General features: G+C 42.5%; 1 protein-coding gene across 2 annotated transcripts in view; it reads left to right on the forward strand.

Moving 5' to 3' along the window:
- Window positions 1-17,403, forward strand: part of trak1a (trafficking protein, kinesin binding 1a) — a 282,105-nt gene extending 264,702 nt beyond the window's left edge. The window contains exons 13-17 of one of the 2 annotated variants that reach the window (XM_059945728.1): window positions 1,007-1,246; window positions 2,219-2,538; window positions 5,118-5,444; window positions 10,348-10,450; window positions 15,469-17,403. In XM_059945728.1, the coding sequence (XP_059801711.1) occupies window positions 1,007-1,246; window positions 2,219-2,538; window positions 5,118-5,444; window positions 10,348-10,450; window positions 15,469-16,267 (1,789 nt within the window). In that variant the 3' untranslated portion in view covers window positions 16,268-17,403. Of the gene's footprint in view, window positions 1-1,006; window positions 1,247-2,218; window positions 2,539-5,117; window positions 5,467-10,347; window positions 10,451-15,468 lie in introns of both variants that reach the window. The other variant, XM_059945727.1, reaches the window with a different exon arrangement.
- Window positions 17,404-20,757: the final 3,354 nt, after the last annotated feature.

A 20,757-nucleotide genomic window follows, 5' to 3' on the forward strand; every position in this document is an offset into this window, starting at 1 on the left:
TCCAAACATACAGTGTGCATTTCTGCCAAATAGTTCAACTTTTGTTTCGTCTGTCCACAGGACATTGTCCCAGAAGCGTTGTGGAAAGTCCAGGTGGTCTTTTGCAAACTTGGGATGTGCAGCAATGTTTTATTTTGGAGAGCAGCGGTTTCCAGCATGTGTCCTTCCACGAACACGATTATTGTTCAGTGTTTTTCTTATTGTGGACACAGGAACCAAGGTGTTAGAAAGCTCTAGGGATTTCTGCAGGTCTTTTGCTGTTACTCTTGGGTTCTTTTTCACCACCTTCAGCATTGCATGTTCAGCTGTGGTGTGATCTTTGCAGGATGCCCACTCTTAGGGAGAGTAGCAACGGTACTGAATTTCCTCTGTTTGTAGACAAGTTCTGTTACTGTGGATGATTGAAATGCTTTTGTAGACTGTTCCAGCTTCATGCATCTCTATAATTCTTCTTCTAAGGTTCTCTGAAAGTTGTTTTGATCGAATATAAACAGATCTTTCTTGAGAAGAACAGCCTCTGTCAGTAACTTGACTTTGTCCCTTTTATAGGGCAGGGCACGTCTGTAACCCCCACCTCTAACTGCGTCTTGTTGATTGGAGCGCCTGACTCAAATAGCTTTTGTTGAAGGCATTATCCCAGAGGTTCACATACTTCTTTGAACCCAGACTGTGATTGTTTAAATGGCGTACTCAGTATTGACGAGAAGTATAATTGCTTGTGTGTTATTAGTTTAGGCAGATTGTGTTTGTCTATTTTTGTGACTTAGATGAAGATCAGACCACAATTTATGCATAATTAATCCAGAAAACCAAGTAATTACAAAGGGCTGGCAAACTTTTCTTGCAACTGGATATGGTGCTAGAAAATTGTCTGGTATCAGAAGATCAGGAGATACAAAAAAATGATAGTGAAATTTTTCCTTGATGTTTGATGACTGCACAATTTATCAAATCCTGCTGTCGTACTCAACTGATCCCAGCATTTGAAAAAGTGTGTTTCCTCCAGGCATCAGCAGAAACGAGTGTTTGAGACGGTGCGCACGGTGAACCAGGTTGTGAAGCAGAGGTCGCAAGGTCCATCTCCATTGAACATCCCAGGGTCAAACCAATCCTCGGGAATGAACTCTGCCTTCTCCAGCTGTATCAGCACACCACGGTCCAGCTACTATGGAAGTGACGTCAGCAACATTATCATTGATAACAAGACCAACAGCATTATCCTGGAAACAGAATCATCTGACATCGGGTAAGGAGATGCACTGATGTAGCAGCCAGTGCTGTTGCCTCACAGTCCCTACAACCCGGGCTCAGTCCTGACCTTGGCTGCCGTGAATTTGCAAGGGTGGTGTGAGAAGTAGAAGGGAGCTGATCAAAGAGTGAAAGAAAATAGTTTAAAGGATAATAAGTGGAGAGAGGGGACTTCCAGGAATGATCTCAGTGGCAGGAGGCCAGCTGGTGTGCTGGAAGGTAATATAATATATAAGTGAACTCCGACCTTGATGTTATCATTTCCATTGAAATAATTTTGAAGAAGGAGCTAGATTACTGTTTATTCCAAAAGATTTATTTTTCATTTCTGTATATACAGGATGTGGGCACTTCAGGCAAGGTCAGCAGGGTTAAACCCCTGAAGGATGTTGGTGGATAATGTTCATTAGTGTACGACAACCCAGCAGTTACATGGCACCATTACTGATACCACTGCAGAACACTCTTTTAACTCCATTGAGAAATTGTCGTTTCTGAGAGTGAAACTTAGTAATTGCATTTCAGAGTTGTTCTCCATTAATTGGAGTCACTCTGGCTGCTGGACCAGTTCTGTGTCAATGCAAGGGGTGGTGTTGTTCCCCACACTGCGCTGCTGCTGGTTACAGATTTTGATTGGACTGGTGGTGCCTGTTGCCGGGCGTCAAGGGTCACATGGCTTTCCAGCTGTGTTGCCTTTGTTGAATCCTCCATCCACACATAACCTGTGTTTGGAAATGCTGTTTGAGAATACATAAGGCTTGAACAAGCCCCTAATATCTCTCCCCTAAAAAAAGATGCCTAATGTACATCTATTAGACAGGTAGGGTCTGACTTCACCATCTTAACCGATGAGTCATCCCTCGGAGAGTATAGAGTTCCAACAAGAGGTTTGGGTCGTTCAGCAGATGCTGGCTTGAGTGCCTGCATAAGTACTGATTCTGGTGGTTTTGCTTTACTCTTCCATTTGCAGGGGTGAAGATGGCCACAAGAAGCTGGGCCAGCCAGGGACGCCAGGCTCCAGGGATCTGCAAGCAGCTCTCCGGCGCCTGTCCCTCCGCAGGGAGAACTACCTGTGTGAAAGGAAGTTTTTTGAGGATGAGCGCGAGAGGAAATTGCAAGAGCTGGCAGAGAAGGGGGAACTGTCAGGTGGCTCTGCCACACCCACAGAAAGCATTATGTCCCTGGGCACCAACCTCTCTGGGATCTCTGATTTCACCGGCTTTTCAGGGATGTCTTTCTGCAGCCGTTCATACCTGCCAGAGAAACTACAAATTGTAAAGCCCTTGGAAGGTGATGTGAGGCAATGTCCTCTTTCCATCCTTGTCTTTGATTCTCTGGGGTCTTTCCTGCACCTTAAAAAGCCAGGAGCCCTGTGCACCAAATATTCTTTCTATTTCAAAGATAACCAGTCCTGGTACAGGTTTGAGGTCCTCTGACATAAACCTGCCTTTGATTCTTACTGTGAAGTTGTTTCATACTGGGGCAGGGAGTAAGCATTTGCATTGCCGTTCTGTTAAAGTAGCAGTTGCGCTCCTCACTAACAGACTATCAAGTTCATAAATGGGAAAGGAAATTTAGTCCATCTTAGGTGAAATATGAAGGAATATTCTGCATCTTAGTCCAGACCATTTTTTCAATTCCCTTTCATTTCTGCTTCTGCATTGTTTCCTGTCTGAGTTTTCGTTTTTCTTCTCCATTTGTTTTGTCCTCTATCATCGGCTACTGCAGCTTCTGATTGTAAACCTTGAACTTTTTATTCCTTACTAAAATCACATTGCAAAACTAAAACACAAATGACAAATTGCCCCCAAGGTGTACCTTAATAGGACCAACTTGTGTCCAGTTGTTCATATGAAGACTAATTAATGATGACCACAACCTGCTGAGTTTTGAGAGACTGGTTTTCATTTGCAATGGAAAATTTGAACATGAACACTTGCACACACCCACCCACCAGATCAGGCAGCATATATGGAAAGGAATAAACAGCCTCGATTTCTCCAGTACTTTTGTGTGTGTTGCTCTGGATTTCAAGCATCAGCAGAATTTCTTGTTCCTATGATTTGAACATGAATTCTGATTACTGAGAGCTAATTTGTAAATGGCAACAATTGGCAAAATACTATTTCCTAAGACCAGAAGATAGAGGATCAGAATTAGGCCATTTGGCAGGTTGAATCTGCTCCGCCATTTAATCATGGCTGATCTATTTTCCCTCTCTAGCCCTAATCTCCTGCCTTCTCCCTGTATCTCAATGCCCTGACTAATCAAAAATCTGTCAACTCTTCCTTAAATATACCCAGTGACCTTGTCTCCACAGCCGCCTGTGGCAATGAATTCCACATATTCACCACTCTCCGGCTGAAGAAGTTCCTCCTCATCTTCATTCTAAAAGGATGCTCCTCTATTCTGAGGCTGTGTCCTCTGGTCTTAGACTCACCCACTATAGGAAGCATCCTCTCCACATCCACTCTATTGAGATCTTTCAACATTCAATAAGCTTCAACCCCCCCCCCCCCTTCATTGTTTTGGATGTCCAGTGAGCAGAGGCCCAGAGCCATCAATCTCTCTTCATATGACAAGCCTTCCAATCACTGACTTATTTCGTGAGCCTCCTTTGAACCCTCCCCAACGTCAGCATAACTTTAGGTTAGATTCAAATTGGGTTAGTGCAATGAACACCAGGGTGCAAAGAAATTCCTTGTTTGTAGCTCAGTGTCAATAGTAATAATTATTACAGCAATAAATATAGCAACAATTGCCAAAGTGACTTCATAGTACCATAGTCCTTCATAGTTGTTCTGATCAAAACTCTAGGTTATTCCCCTCCAGAGATACTGTCTGGCATGCAGAGTTCCTCGGCCATTTGTGTGCTGCTCAAGATTTCCAGCAGCTCCAGAATCTCATGTGTTTACACCGTAGTTACTGCTTCTACTTTTCTGTTTACATAATGCAGACTTTCTTTCAACAGTTACAACATCCTGCAACTGCAGTCACAGTAAGAATTACATGGTTGTCCACTGCTAATGTGTATAGTATTTTTCACTGGTACCTGTTGATCTTTAAAATGGATTTTTTGACAACTCCCATTATCCTGAATGCATAACTTTGGTATGTATCAACCCACTGCAGCAGTAAAGCCACAAGTTCTTCCCTGTTTTATCCTGACTTAGCCTGCTGTGCCACAGTAGAAATCAAAGTGCTGCAATGTGTATGCTTTTTGAGCAAGGGCTCCCACTCCCCATTGTTACAGCTGTCAGTGGAAATGCTCAGGGTTGAGCATTTGTGTGAGACACCAGCGTTCCTTTAACACTCATGAGGAAGGAAGGGTACGACACTGATAGTCACCACGAATGGGCGTAAGGTCGAGGGCTCATTAATATACTTTTCATACTTGCAAATTACGTGCCTGCAGCGTCCAGAGATGGATAAATGGCTGACAGTAGGGTTTTCAGGGACTAAAGATTTATGTTTGCAAAGGAAAATTTTATGTAAATTTGATTTACATCTCTTATATTTTACCACAACCTACACAACACGCTTCAAATGACATTGTTACTCAACTAACACATCCAAAAGTAAACAGCTCTGTATGTGCACCGTGATCAGAAGGATCGCAACATTTCAGTGCAGCTCACTCCCACCTTCCCAAGGACAACAAGGAATGGGCAATGCCTAGACCCTGAGAATGAAATGAAAACTCTGTTCTTCTTGAGAATTAGTCTTAAGTATAATTAGTATGAATGCATGTTACCATTTCATTGTTAACAATCATTGCTTTCAGTTATTAATAGATTAATTATTGATCTGTAATTAATTTTTAACGGCAATCTCATATGACGTTATGTCTGATGAATTTATGTTAACAGGTTCAGCAACGTTGCACCATTGGCAGCAACTGGCCCAGCCAAACCTAGGAGGGATTTTAGACCCCCGCCCGGGTGTTGTTACCAAGGGCTTCAGACCACTGGAGCTGGATACTGAGCAAGTGTACCACTTGACAGACTATGAGGAAGATGAGCCGGGCGCCCGTCCTTTCCGGGGGCTCGCTACCTCAACCCCGGTGCAGCACAGGGAGACCTCAGGTGAGAGGTCGAATACAAAAGTGCCAGTATCACGCAGCGAGACGTTAGTGCTGCAGTGTCAACCAAACGCAGCGGAGTCGCAGGAGTCAACCGAAGGTGATGGGGCTTCTGGTGAGGCAGCATCTCCTGTCACGTGAGATTTCCATTTGACAGGACGCTAAATGTTTGGTTCACATTGAGTTATGTCGGATCCACTGTCATGTCTTGTTAAATGATCTGTGGTCAGGATTGCTTCTGATTTTATCAGTCATGTTTGCTGAGAAACCAGGTTTCAACTGGAAATGCCTCTCCATTTTCCTTGTTTAAAGTGCTCATTTGGGCCTCTACAGAAGCACAAATTTATTTACATTTTGCCTTGATCATCTGCCTCTGGTTTTTTGATCAGATTAGTTTTTCACTGTGGGGCGGATTGGGATATTGGCTGGGTATGTTTTCAATCGTAGGTAGCTTGAGGTAGGGGTGAACAATGGTCAGTAATGAATCATGAATTCAAAGTGTTGGTAAACCAGCTCAGAGCAGGAGTTCACAGACCCCTTGCTTAATGGTATTGGCCCATCGCATAAAAAAAGGTTGCGAGCTCTTGGCTTAGAAGGTTGTGTCTGTTTGGAGCCGAGCTGATGCTTGAAACTAAAGCATGCTTGCATCTCCTAGATAGAATGAAATGCGATTCTCTCAGTTAATAACTATCCCTGGAATCTACACCTGGTGCCTATCCAGTGGCCTTTGTTTAAGCACTGTGGACTAACGGACTTCAAAAGCAAAAACATAAAGTCTACACTTGATGGACATCTGACATAAACGCTGGAAATACTTAGTAGGTCAGGCAGCTCCCTTAAAGAGAAAAACAATTCACTCTGCTTCTCTCCCTGGTTTCTGCCTGACTTATCGAGTGTTCCCAGCATTTTCTGTTTTTATTTTGGATACTGGAATGCCACAGGCAAACCAATTTCTTACTTGTCACTTGATATTGTTCTACACTTAGTCTTCAAACGATATGCTTTGTCCATTCAGTTGGTTAATTGAATTGACTTCATTTCTTACATCCTTCACATACATGTGGAGTAAAAATCTTTGTTACGTCTCCATCTAATGTGCAATCATAGTAATTTATAATAAATAGAACAGTCAATATCATACAGAGTACACTCAGATCAGTGTGAGTTCATCAGTCTGATGCCCGGTGGAACAAGTTCTCCTGGAGTCTCTGCTGGTCCTGGCTTTTATGCTGCAGTACTGTCTCCCAGATGGTAGCAGCTGGAATAGATCATGGTTGGGGTGACTTGGGTCCCCAATGATCCTACACTTTTTCCACACCTATCCTTGTAAATGTCCTGAATCATGGGAAGTTCACAACTACAGATGTGCTGGGCTGTTCACGCCACTGTCTGCAGAGTCCTGTGATTAAGGGAGGTACAGTTCCCATACCAGGCAGTGATGCAGCCAGTCAGGATGCTCTCAATGTGCAAGTAAATTTTAAGCTTTATGCTTGAATTTAGCAATTTGTCACAAAAATAATGATTTCACTGCCATGCTTAAGAGTGGGTGACTAATCATAGTATTACTGTAATCTGTGTTCAGCATTTTGGTGTGGTAAGCAGCAGAAGAGTGTAATAATGTTGTTAATTTTGAAGGCACTTCCCAGAAGCTGTGTTTCGCTTGTCCTCTCAGTTACCTTCTGATAACCTGAAGGCATTGCCATTGAGTGGCTGCGTTAGTGTATGGATCTTATGTCTCAGCCACTTCTTCCCCCACTCACAGCCTGGGGACCTGCCCAGTACTGCTCTAAGTAAGACTGACATATCTAAGAATTCTACCTGGGCTATGTAATTTAGCCACACGTTGACTTGCATCACTCTAACCTGTAATCAAAACAGCATTGCCATTTGCCTTCACACCAGGAAGGGGTAGGTTAACAAGTGAAACTTGTTTAACTTTCTCCCCGTTGCTGAATAATTCTTCCTTCTAATAGTTATCATTTGCTGTCCATTTTAGCCTTTCCATAGAAACATAGAAAACCTACAGCACAATACAGGCCCTTCGGCCCACGAAGTTGTGTCGAACATGTCCCTATCTTAGAAATTGTGTCCTCTTGTGACAGCCATTTCAGCCCTGGGAAAAAGCCTCTGACTATCCACACGGTCAATGCTTCTCATCATCTTATACACATCTATCGGGTCACCTCTCATCTTCTGTCGCTCCAAGGAGAAAAGGCCGAGTTCACTCAACCTATTCTCATAAGGCATGCTCCCCAATCCAGGCAACATCCTTGTAAATCTCTTGTGCACCCTTCCTATGGTTTCCACATCCCTCCTGTAGTGAGGTGACCAGAACTGAGCACAGTACTCCAATTGGGGTCTGACCAGGGTCCTACATAGCTGCAGCATTACCTCTCAGCTACTAAATTCAATTCCACAATTCATGAAGGCCAATACACCGTATGCCTTCTTAACCACAGAGTCAACCTGCACAGCTGCTTTGAGCGTCCTGTGGACTCGGACCACAAGAACCCTCTGATCCTCCACACTGCCAAGAGTCTTACCATTAACACTATATTCTGCCATCATATTTGACCTACCAAAATAAACCACCTCACACTTATCTGGGTTGAACTCCATCTGCCACTTTTCAGCCCAGTTTTGCATCCTATCAATGTCCCACTGTAACCTCTGACAGCCCTCCACACTATCCTCAACACCCCCAACCTTTGTGTCATCAAAAAATTACTAACCCATCCCTCCACTTCCTCATCCAGGTCATTTATAAAAATTACGAAGAGTAAGGGTCCCAGAACAGATCCCTGAGTCACTCCACTGGTGACCGACCTCCATGCAGATTATGTCCCGTCTACAACCACTCTTTGCCTTCTGTGGGCAAGCCTGTTCTCGATCCACAAAGTAATGTCCCCTTGGATCCCATGCCTCCTTACTTTCTCAATAAACCTTGCATGGGGTACCTTATCAAATGCCTTGCTGAAATCCATATACACTATATTTACTGCTCTTCCTTCATCAATGTATTTAGTCACATCCTCAAAAAATTCAGTCAGGCTCGTAAGGCACAACCTGCCCTTGACAAAGCCATGCTGACTATTCCTAATCATATTATACCTCGCCAAATGTTCATAAATCCTGTCCCTCAGGATCTTCTCCATCAACTTACCAACCATTGAGTCACTGGTCTATAATTTCCTGGGCTCTCTCTACTCCCTTTCTTGAATAAAGGAACAGCATTCGCAACCCTCCAATCCTCTGGAACCTCTCCTGTCCCCAATGATAACGCAAAGATCATCGCCAGAGGCTCAGCAATCTCTTCCACAGTAGCCTGGGGTACATCTCATCCAGTCCCGGTGACTTATCCAACTTGATGCTTTCCAAAAGCTCCAGCACATCCTCTTTCTTAATACCTACATGCTCACGCTTTTCAGTCTTCTGCAAGTACCTCTGCTATTTCCTCTGGTTCTGTACTCCCTTTCCCACTGTCACACTTGTTAGATCCTATTCTTTCACGTCTTATGCTATTGCTCTTCGCATACTTTCCATAACATGATTGAAAGGCATTTATCACTAAATGAACTTTATCTAAAAAAAAATCAGTTTGAGTTAATCCTATAAATGAGCAGAAAATTATAGCAATTGTTATAACTTTATAACAAATTCTATCATGAGTGAAGAACAGGAAGAAAGCACTCAGCCTCTCGAGTATATTCCATTGTCGAGATGATGTCAAACCAACTCTGTACACCAGCATTTTCCTGTTATTCCTCACTGTCTCTGGTTAATTAAAGTTTGCTAAACCTCAGATTTAGCAATTGGTTCTCAAAAGGTGAGTTCCGAACCTTTGCCATCCACTATGCATTAGAAGTTTCTGAACCACGTTTCTAAGAGTCTGGCTCCAGCATTTAGACTGCCTCTCTTGTCCAGCTTTTGGCCATCCAGGGCACCATGGTACTGTTGTAGCTAGTACACTGATATTACAGCCAGGGGGGCTATTGCAGGGCAGTCTGTGTGTCCTCCCCATGGAATACGTGGCTTTCCCCCGAGTTCTCCCACAGTCCAGAGGCATACTGGGTAAGTTAATTGGTTATTGTAAACTGCCTCATGATTAGTTTAGGGTTAATTCGAGGTTGTTGGGGGTTGCTGGGGTGATGTGGCTCAAAGGGCTGAAACTGTGTCGAATCACTAAATAAACAGGTAAAAATGAATAGAGATAATTTCTCTTTGAACAGTATCATTTTCATATCATAAAAACCAGAGTCAAATTAACTGTTAACATAAATTGCTAGCTTGTGTAATTTCTCCTTGCAATTGGGTTCAGGTGTTATTCTGTCAAGCTGCAGTGCTGGGACCCAGAGGTGCTCCCAGTGCTCCAAGGTTGAGATTGGGAGGTGCTGTGGGGTGAGGCCACCCAGAGGTGTGGGTGGCAGGACCTTACTCTTATTAGTCGTTGGTTATCATTAATGTCATTTCAATATCACAGTCACTGCTTCCCCAAACACTCAATCCATCGTGCCTTTGCACCATTTTCTTGTGTTCCCATTTAGTGTGTACTCTGCTCCATTTTCTTACACTGTCTGTCAACACTTAAGCTTGGGTTACGGGGGAGTTCTATCTCTTGTGCATGGACCCTGGAGCTGATTTTTGTTGGGTGAAATAATGTAATCGTGAAGTAATTTATTTAGCTTCAACCTGGTTCCAGTGTAGCAATCAAACTTCCCTGCTGTTTCGTGCCCTATTGGTTTGATGTCTCAAAGAAATAAAATGATTTTTTAAAATGATTGCTCCCCACCCTTTCCAACCCAGGCAGACCATAAATCCAAGGTTGCAAAAAAATCCATGACAAGATTAATGTGATTTAAGAATTACCAGACATTTTGGCGCAGGAGTTTGGACTGCAGTTGGAAAGGGCTGGAGTCTAGCACTTCATCAGGAACTGATTCTTGGCTTTTCTGAATTGCTGCAATTGCTACTGATAAGTGTGTTTTTTGCTGTTCTTTCCTCTCTCTCCTTTCCTTCAGTTCACTATCCCGGTAAATGTATGTCACACACCAGCTCCACCTTCACCTTCACTACTTGCCGTATCCTTCACCCCACTGATGAACTCACACAAGTCACTTCGAGGTAAGTGCAGACTCTGTCTTGACAGAGCAGTGGAGTGATAAGCCAATATCAGTCTGTTCCTACCTCATTCCCTCTGGGTACACTTGGAGTGGAATAATTTATTGTTGCTGTTTTCTAGTGACGTGGGGATGCCATGGCGTCAGTCTCTTGTCTCCTTCATGTAATGTTGCTACTGTTGGTCAAGTTTGAATGAGAGAAGCAAAGTCAGGTGGAATGAGAAACAATAGGGTGAATGTGTGAAGTGGGAAGAGGGGTAGATTATATTTATTTGGCTTAGTAAACTCAACTTTTTTTGTACCTCACCGTGACTGTCCAGATCTACCCTGAATACTAAAGATACCATTCAAATTGCAAATCTGTCCACCTGACTTGAGTTCCGATAACTATGGCGCAGATGAGTAAAATGTAAATTTTATTAATCGTTGTTGCTTCTGATTTGTTTAACACAGCAATTAAGGTGGGATGAGAACTTCAAACCTTATGGAAGTTTTTCGTTTTAAGAACTATATGAATATTTAAAACTCGGAATTGAATTCTAAAGAACAAGCCCATTTTTTTATTACTTCTGTCTCCTGACATTAATAAATGACAGAGTTCATATCTTTGTTCAGGAATTCTGTTGCAGACCAAGATTTATCAAATTAGACATTTTAGCTTGATATAGAACAAGATGGAAAAAAACTACCCTTTGCTCCAGGTTAAAACTCTTTTTGTCTTTGAACCACACAACTGGTTGATGTAAAATGCAGTGAACAGGTCTTAACAGCAAATGGTTTCCCACAGGTCAGAGAATGTGGATGATGGAATTGCACTTTGTCATCGTGCCTGAGGAATTACAGGGCAAAGATTGATCATTGGGGTGAGGTACCAACTGACCTGGTCAGACTAGATAAGAGGAATGCTGGAATGTGAATGGTTTAGCATCTTTAACCAAATAGGATTCAACTACATCACTAATCCTGTTCCAGCTAACTGTAGTTGCCTGCTGTTCAACAAGGTTTTGTTATGTGGTTGGTTGGTTTGTGATGTGGAGCTGATGTTTGAAAACCATTGGCCGTAAGAATCTGGAAGAACTGGATATGAGTCTCCATCCAGGGATTGCAGCTTTGTGACTACCTGGTTAACAGAGCATCCAGGTATTGCAGCTCTTTGCTGAGCCAGCTTTGTGACTACCTGGTTAACAGAGCATCCAGGGATTGCAGCTCTTTGCTGAGCCAGCTTTGTGACTACCTGGTTAACAGAGCATCCAGGGATTGCAGCTCTTTGCTGAGCCAGCTTTGTGACTACCTGGTTAACAGAGCATCCAGGTGACAGTTGTGGATAATTTACAATTTCTTGCACTAATCTGGCACATGGGTGCTTTCTTCCACTAATTAATTAAACTAACTTTAACTAAAATAAAAACATAAGAAAGCAATGGTACAGAGAAAAGATCTTTGCTTCATCTTGCGCAGACTACAGAGTACAGTTTTATAATTTACCTCAACCATTTAATATTATGCAGAAAAACTCCATAGAAATATTACCAGTTCTTTGAAGATACTGATGGCACAGATCTCCAGAATACTCACTGCTCTTTGTTTGTTAGCCCACAGTTTGACAGAGCATCAGTCAAATTCCAGTAGCATGAGACCCATATGGCCTGGTTGATCATCTTGCTCAGATTTCTGATTGGATGCACAAAAGAGTGCAGATATTGGAACATGAAGCAAAGGACAAGATGCTGGAGGAACTCAGTATCTGTGGAGGAAATAGACAGTTGATGTTTTGGGTCACAATATTTCATCTGGACTGCCTGACCTGCTGAGTCCCTCTACCAGCTTGATTCTGTGACATTTCTAGTCGCATGCTCACCCTCAACCAGATGCCATTCAGGTTCCTTTATTTGTTAATTGGCAAAGCATGGAATTGCTGGGAATAATTTTTCTTCGTAGTTGTAGAATTTTCTGAAATTGTTGATGTTTTGACATTTGGGAACAACCGTAGAGACCATTATTATCCTTGCCCAGTGAATGTTCCCTTCAACTTCCAAAAGTTAGTTTCAAGTTGATTTGGACACTGGTATATTTTTCCTCAATGATATTGACTGAATATAAAATGTTTTCTTGGAAGATGGTGTAAATTTAGAGGACTTTCGCAGAGAAGCAATAGTTGCAAATTCAAATTATCAATCTAAGATTGGTATGATATGTACTTGACCAGAGGATTTAGATCAGTGTTTGCTTTACTGTGCAAGCCTTACCTGGACTTTGTGACAAAGCAAGCATTTATTGCCTGTCAGTAGCACCCTCCAGGAAGGTGGTTGGCAGCTGCTTTCTTATTGAGTAGCTTATTAAGGATCACATGGGCCAGATATGTTTTCGTCTCTGGAAGATGTTTGTGAAACAGTTGGTATATTTTAATGACTCTCAGCCGGTTTTGTGTTTGCTGCTCCTGGTACCAGCTTTTCTTAAATTATTAGCAGACCAAATTTGATTCCCCTGTTGCTAGGGTGGGATTTGTGCTTGTGCCTTTGGACGATTAGTTCTATAATGCTTGATGTTAGCACCAAACAACCACATTTCCAAATGTTCCATTCCTTTGCTCAGATACTCTATTGCTTTGATCAATGTCCAAAAACCTAAGAAAGAACTCACGTTATATAAGATTTTTGTCATCACATAATAATGGAATATTATATTGAAAATAGTTAAGAAATCGGTTCTTCAATTCATTTTTAACTTTATTTTTGCTTTGTTTTGGGGGTTACAACTGAACTTTTAATCATTCTTTCTCCTTATGGTTTGCAGTAGCACAGTAAGCAAGTGGCAATAATTACTGTTGGAATGTTGATAATTCCCACAGTATTGACAGTGAACTCAAGGTGTCTTTTCATTTCAATTTTATTTTCTTGTACAGATTTTGTTTTAAGGAAGCAAAGCCCTAAATCAAGTTAATCTTTATATTTTCCACTTTTTTATTTTATTTGGCATGTACATGAAATTTCATGTCCTATAAACATCTGATAATAAACCTGATTCTGATACTGACTTAATTCCTTTGGAATATTCAGGTGTTGGTTAAGTTTCCATCACATTGTTGTGAATCTGGATTCACAGGCCAGGGCAGCTCAGCAGATTTCCTCCTCTAAAGGGCATTGGTAAACTCATTTTGGCTTCACAACATGTTGGTTGTTTCATGATTGCAGTTTACGAGACTTGCTTTTTTATTCCTAATATTTGACTAACCGATTGCATGTTCCACAGCTGCAGTGGTAGGATTTGAACACTCTGACTTGGTGAATACTTCAAGCTCCCAAAGGCACAATCCAGGACTGTTGCCCACTAGCTTGGAACTAACAATAGAGATTTATGTGTACCTCAGAATCACTAACCTCATGCGACTTCATCTGCTAAGATCCTTTTAGAAGTGATAAGTGAGGCTTGTTAATTAGAATTTGTTGTCAAGGACTTGGATCTGTTATAGAGCACATATAAGGGTACTTTCCATAGGTGGCTTTGCTTTAATTCTTTGATTTCTAACCTTTAATTAACAACTATCTGCTAGCTAGTCGTTTGTAATTATGAATCGTGCAGCTGCATCCATCCCTAAGAAATGTACTTGTTCTTTCTTTGTTCTGGTAGTGATTTCTAAATGGCACCTTGTTGCTCAAAACTTCCCAACTCACTCTCTATCTCATTACTAAATCACCCCAAATCATCCTGCTGTCCCCTTCCTCCAGCCGTCTGTGCTGCCAGTCCTGTTTTTGTTTGGTTAAAGGCCTCTCAGCTCATTTCTAAAGACCAACACTGTCGGTTCTAATCTTTAATTGGCATGGAGTTCTCAAGAACTCAAAATAGCAGTCTGTTGATGCTTGCTTTGACAGAAGAAAGCATAATGGGTCCACAGCACTGTTTTTTTATTGTCTTGATGGTTTGTATGTGTAGTGTAGGCCTCCATTGGTCTCGATAGACCATGGATTTGCACCTTGGCAAGTTTCTAGGGCGCAAGCCTGGGCAAGGTTGTATGGAAGACTGGCAGTTGCCCAGGCTGCAAGTCTCCCCTCTCCACGCCACCGATGTTGTCCAAGGGAAGGGTATTAGGACTCATGCAGCTTGGCATCGGTGTCATCGCAGAGCAATGTGTGGTTAAGTGACCTGCTCAAGGACACACACTGCCGCCTCAGCCGAGGCACGAACTAGCAACCTTCAGATAATTAGACAAGCGCCTTAACCACTTGGCCACGCGCCAACAATGGTTTGTATACCAGGTTGAAGAATGGCAGCAGTTGGTTCAACAAGCTGGCAATGCTGCAGAATTTTGGGCAGAGAAGGTTTATCGATTAGTGAAAGAGCTTTTCATTTTGCTTTTCATAAATCTTGCGAAGCAGCAAATCACCTCATTGGTTATCACCCTTAAATTCGAAATGACGGAATTAAATATTCTACTGTTTTAATGAGCCAGTCTGTTTCTTTCTGTTCTGTCTCCACTCCTATTCTCTCCCACCGTACAAAGGTCTTGCAATCACCTCAACCTCCAGCCCACACTCACTCGCGTAATCAAACTGCCGAGACTCCTCAGTTGTAGCTAATTACCATTAGTTGGGGTAAATGTTACAAATTAGCCCTGAGCAGTTTCCTTTCCTTTGAAATACTTCTCTCTCAAATTCATCTTCGCTTCTGAGGCTGCAAATCCACCACACTGAAATCTGTGATTTGCTTTCTTATGTCATTACACAGTCTGGTTTCTAGCATCTGTCAGAAGTGCCACCTTGTAATTGCTCCCCTTTGAGTGAAGCCAGCGCACAGTACCCGTAATTGTTTAAGCAGTTTCACTATGTGTAGTTCTGAGATTAATCTGGTTTGCTGAGGTGATTTCTACAGTTAATTTTGAGGAATTTAAAAGTCATAAGCACTATTTAAAAAGGACTGGGATGTTTGCTTTGAGTGGTGCATGTCATAGGAACTGTCTTTTTCAACTGCTTGCTTCAAAACTGTGAAAACCCGTTTTGATTATGATTCTGGTCTCTCTTTTTGCAGCCTTGGCTCTGCACTTGCTGCAGCCTGTGGGAATTTGGGTAACCTGAAATCAACTCCAGTTGGCACCCCATGCACTCCCCGTCGCCTGAGCCTGGCAGAATCCTTCACTAACCTACGGGAAGCAACTACCACCATGAGCACCTCCCTGGGGCTGGTGAGACTGCTGAAGGAGCGAGGAATCTCTGCAGCTGTGTACAACCCATTGAGCTGGAGCAGAATGGGCCTCCGCACCAGTAATAATCTCTACGCTCCCAGGCCAACAAATTTACCATCCACCCCTCCTAACTCTCCACTGCATCCCACGTGCCCCTCACCTGAATTCAAAGGCTCTTGTAATCACTATGACACTTTCCTGGCCTCCAAACCAGCCAGTACCATGCTGAAAGAGATGAGAGGTGACAGGCTAACGAAGCACACTGAGAGCCAGACAGACGTCAGCATCTCCAGAATCAACCTGGTTGACAAGGTGAAGAGGCTTGGAATTGCCAAAGTCATGCAGCCTGGTGTAACGCCCGTGCAAGATTCCTCAGTGAGCGAAGATAAGGGACCCCTTCTCAGTAGGGGCCAAGGTCCAATGACTGCTTTTGCCCAGGGCTCTCTGGTTGGTGACGGCCTTGCATTGGGCTGCTCACAAGTGGTCCGAAGCACAATCGGAGGACTCCAGCTAAACACTGGCATCCGGCGGAACCGTAGCTTTCCTACCATGGTGGGAGCCAGCATGCAGATGAAAGGACCTGCCTCGATGGCTTCAGGAATTCTAATGGGAGCTAAGTTACCTAATCAGACGGACCTGCAATGAAAGTATTGAGCAGTTATGATTATATTCACTCAGTGTTTGATACATTGACTTAGTGCCTCTTAGAACAAACTTTGTATAATATGTACATAGATTTATGGCCCTAAATTCAGTGTAAGCATCTAATTTAATTTAAGATCCTATCTATACATACTGTATGTATATATTAGGGAAGTTCTCCGATTTAAGACGTGCACTCACATTGAAATGAATATTTTCAAAAACCTTTTAATCAAGGCAGGTTGATTAAATTTTGCACTGTACGTCCTTAACAACTTGATCACACAGTACAATCAGAGATTTGTACGATTGAAGCTGCCCATTGCCATGTAATTGTGTAGTTGTTACGGACATTCAGCAAAACAGACAAAATCATTTTAACTAATGCACTGTATTTTAAGGAGAGATTAACTCATTTCATTTTTAAAGCATATGGTTTTGTTTTTAACTTGAAATGTTGTTTTGCCAGCCCTGCTTTCCTATACTATGAGTTGCTTGTTTGAAAGATGGTAGCAATGATAGTCTGTAGATGTGAGAGACGGAGTAAGATTAGTACTCGTAAATATAACAAAATCCAGTGTTTGTGTGACTTGTATATTTACTTGAATAGGTACACAAGGGGATGTTGGGTACCTTTAAAAACTAATTCTCATCAGCACTGTTAGTTGTAGATACGTTTTCAGCACATGAATTGTGCACCACCTGCAGACGGGAGGGACTGCTGCCTGAGGCTCCATCTATGACGTACATCTTTGAAACTGGCAATTACTGCATGGGTTTTAAATGCCTCATTATTTCATATTGTGCAAAGTTTTTAAGTAAATACTGATACTTTGTTTCAGTTTTATACAATGTGTTTGCACATTGCTGGTAATATAAATTGCTGTTAATCCAGAGGACGACTCATTTGTGAATGTACGAGGATAACAAATTGTTCTGTGTTTCAATCAGTCCACTGAAGGATGAAATGCCAACATCAAATACAACTTGAAAGGGAATTTCTCTGCCTATCAGTGTATACATACTGACATAAGAACACTTTAACACTTGGAAAATTGGGATATAATGTGTGAGAAGTTACAACATCTATTTGTCTACTGAAAAGCTGAAATAAATCAGTGTAAAGCATGTAGTTGTATGCTCATTTTCCACTGAAATACAATGAGAGCGATTCCGATTCTGACTGGAGGGGGGTAGAAATTAAATAGTGAGCTATACCTGTCCAGAAAGAACAAAGTCTTAATAGGATGGGCACAGGGAAGCCAGAGAATATTGACAATGCAGATCATAGAGGAAGAAGTAGTCCTGAATGGTCTACATATATTTAATGAGGGAGAAAAATAGATGGTTAGATAAAGAAAAATGAGAGGAGATTTGAGAGGAACTTAGTGAAATGGTTTGGGCTGATAACGTTACAGTGCTCCTATGTTCGTTGCAATGCTGTATATTTGACTTAATTGGGATATTGAAGGGAATAAGGAGGGAGTAGGAGTGGACTTGAGTTTGATCATAAAGGTTGTAGGGATGAGGAAAATGGTATTGGACAGTAGGATATTTTAAGGGCATAGGAAATGAAGGGGATTGAATTGGATGGGGATTTAACATCGCAGCAATATCGCTTAGCACTGTATACTCAAGTTTAATTATCATCCAAACCAAACATAGATAGACAATGTTCCTCTGGGGCCAAGATGCCAAACATTCAAAATAGCAAGCAAACATTCAAAAGTAGTGAGCAACATTATTCAAAATAAAGAGCAAAGAGATAAATTCACTCAAATAAAACGTATATGGTCCAAGACCCTGAGCGACGATGTCCAGCAATGGATGGTATAGCCTCCCGGCAGTGTATAGACACACACAATCCTACCTGTAATTCTACCGCTCAAATATGGGAGGACAGCACCAATGGGTGAGGCCACGCTCCGACCGAGTTCAACCACGCTGTAGTGCTTCTGTGTCACTCACCTAGTCTGCAGCAGCAGGCAAGCCCGAGGTCTGAGGCCTAGTTCTCACCACAACTCAGGCTACACGGCTCCTGTGTCGTCTGTCTCTCACCAGACAAGGGTAACAGGCCTGCAGCAGCCTAGAAAATCGCTGTCCAACAGAGTCCTGTAGTCGCAAGTGAAACGTCGGAGACAATCTCCCACAGTTATACGGCACCAACTCCAATGCTTCCAAGTTAGCAGGCAACAACCTGGTCTGCAGCCAGGACAACTCCTCTGAGCCCAAACCGGCTCCTCCAATATCCCGGCCATCTCCTTCCACCACTTGGACAGTTCTGTCCAGCTACTCTGATCAATCAACAGCTCACTAACGGAGTAGCCTTGCAGTACCTGATGTTCTTGGAGCAGAACTTTACAGAAGCCACTGCATTTGCACACACTGCCATCTTACTGGAAATAAATATTAAAAATGGGTTTCAAGTGGGGAGTAAAGAGGCTCAGAGAGGATATAAGAAGGGTTTTTTCACCCATAGGGTGCTGCAGTCTGGAGAAGAATTTAAGACAATGAAGACATGCAATTGAATCACCAAGGTATAGTAGATTATGGACCTATTGCTGGGAAATGAGGTAGCATGGATAGTAGGCTGAAGACCCTGCCTCTGTCCTGTGTGACTGTAATTCAATTCAAAAATATCTGATATATTTGTAATCAACAAATGGCTGGTGCTCTAAAACAGTAACTGAAAACTGAGTTTTTTGAACATACTGAAATGATTTAAAGATAAATAGAAGGAAGCTAATCTGACCCTCAATCTCCACCTTCTTCCAGAAAGTCCTGAGAATATGCTGTCTATATAAATATGAAGCTTGTCAGCTGATTTGCATTTGAGCACCCTTAAACGGCAATGTGATGAACATCGGCAGCCCCCTCTCCCCAAATGTGCTAACAGGTACTGAGTCCTGGAATATTGTGTGGAAGCAAGTGCACAGAGATGGGACGTGATGCCAAATCAAGTTAAGGAGCCTGCTAGATCGAAGAAGAGATGAGAGCAAATCTTGGGTGCTTGATGATCATTCTTGACCTTCTAGTGAGCTCCTGAACTGTTTACATAAAATATTTTAAAATTTGGGTTAACAAACACAAAATACTGGAGGTGCTCAGCATGTCAGAGAATATCTTTGGCAATATTCTGGAGATATGTGTCCAAAGAGTGGGAGAGTAGCAGAGACCACAGGAAGGGAATAGTGAAAGAGAATCTGAATGAATTCCTGTTGAAGAGATGATTTAAGCTTCTGCGGTGGGTAGACCTCGAAGAGACTTTGCGCTGGCATCAAATCATAACCAGTTTCGTGCTGAGACCCTTTCTTGGGACTGTAAAGAAAGGGGGATAAGAAAGTGTGGGGGGGATGTACAAACCAGCAAGTTAATTTGGGTTATCAAGCTACATTAGTATTTTATGAAGTTATGCTTTAACATATTTGACAAAGTCAATATGCAATTTTATAGTTATCAAATATTTTGGTGCATAATTATGCATTTATTGCAGTTCTGATGACTGTTTATGAAGTCTGTTTGCCTTTTAGTGGCATGAGGCTCCAGAAGAATTGTTTTACAATAAAGAATGTTTACAGTAGCGATGTCAAAGATGATTACTGTGCTAATATGAGCAAAGCATTCTACAGTAAATGGCTGCCTTCTTGGTTCCACAAGCCTTTCACCAAGTCAGGGGTGTGATGGAATTCTCTCCACTTGTGTGAATAGGTGTAGCTCAAATAGTTCTCCAGGATTTCAGCTCCATCCAGGATAGGGAATCTAACTTGATCAGAGCCCCATCCACTACAGTAAATAATTTCCCTCCAATAATGGTGACTGCCATCTGTGCCATAAAAGTCAAAGTAAATCTTCTTATCACAGTGCATACATGTCACCACATGAGATTCTTTCTTTCCCTGTGGGCATATTCAGCAAATATATAGAATACTAACCATAGCAGGATCAAAGATCACGTCTGGTTAGGGAAAGTGAGGAGCTGATAGGTATAAGCTATAGGCAGGTAGTCACACCGGGCCCTGGGGAGACAGATAAGTGGGTAACAGTCAGGAGAGGGAAGGGCAGGAGTCAGAGGCTAGAGAGCACACCTGTGGCTGTACCCCTTGACAATAAGTACTCCTGCTTGAGTACTGTTGGGAGGGATGACCTACCTGGGGGAAGCAACAGTGGATGTTTCTCTGGCACAGAGTCTGGCCCTGTGGCTCAGAAGAATAGGGAAAGGAAGAGGACAGCAGTAATGAAAGGGGACTCTATAGTTAGGGGAGGGTCAGACAGGTGACTCTGTGGACACAGGAACGAAGCACAGATGGTAGTTTGCCTCCCAGGTATCAAGGTCTGGGATGATTCTGATCGCATCCACGATATCCTGAAGTGGGAAAGAGAACAGCCAGAGGTCGTGGTACATATTGGTACCAAGGACATAGACAGGAAAAGAGAGGAGGTCTTGAAAGCAGACTACAGGGAGTTAGGAAAGAAGGTTGAGAAGCAGGACCACA

Source organism: Hypanus sabinus, chromosome 20 (assembly GCF_030144855.1).
Source record: "Hypanus sabinus isolate sHypSab1 chromosome 20, sHypSab1.hap1, whole genome shotgun sequence".
Classification (NCBI taxonomy): domain Eukaryota; kingdom Metazoa; phylum Chordata; class Chondrichthyes; order Myliobatiformes; family Dasyatidae; genus Hypanus; species Hypanus sabinus.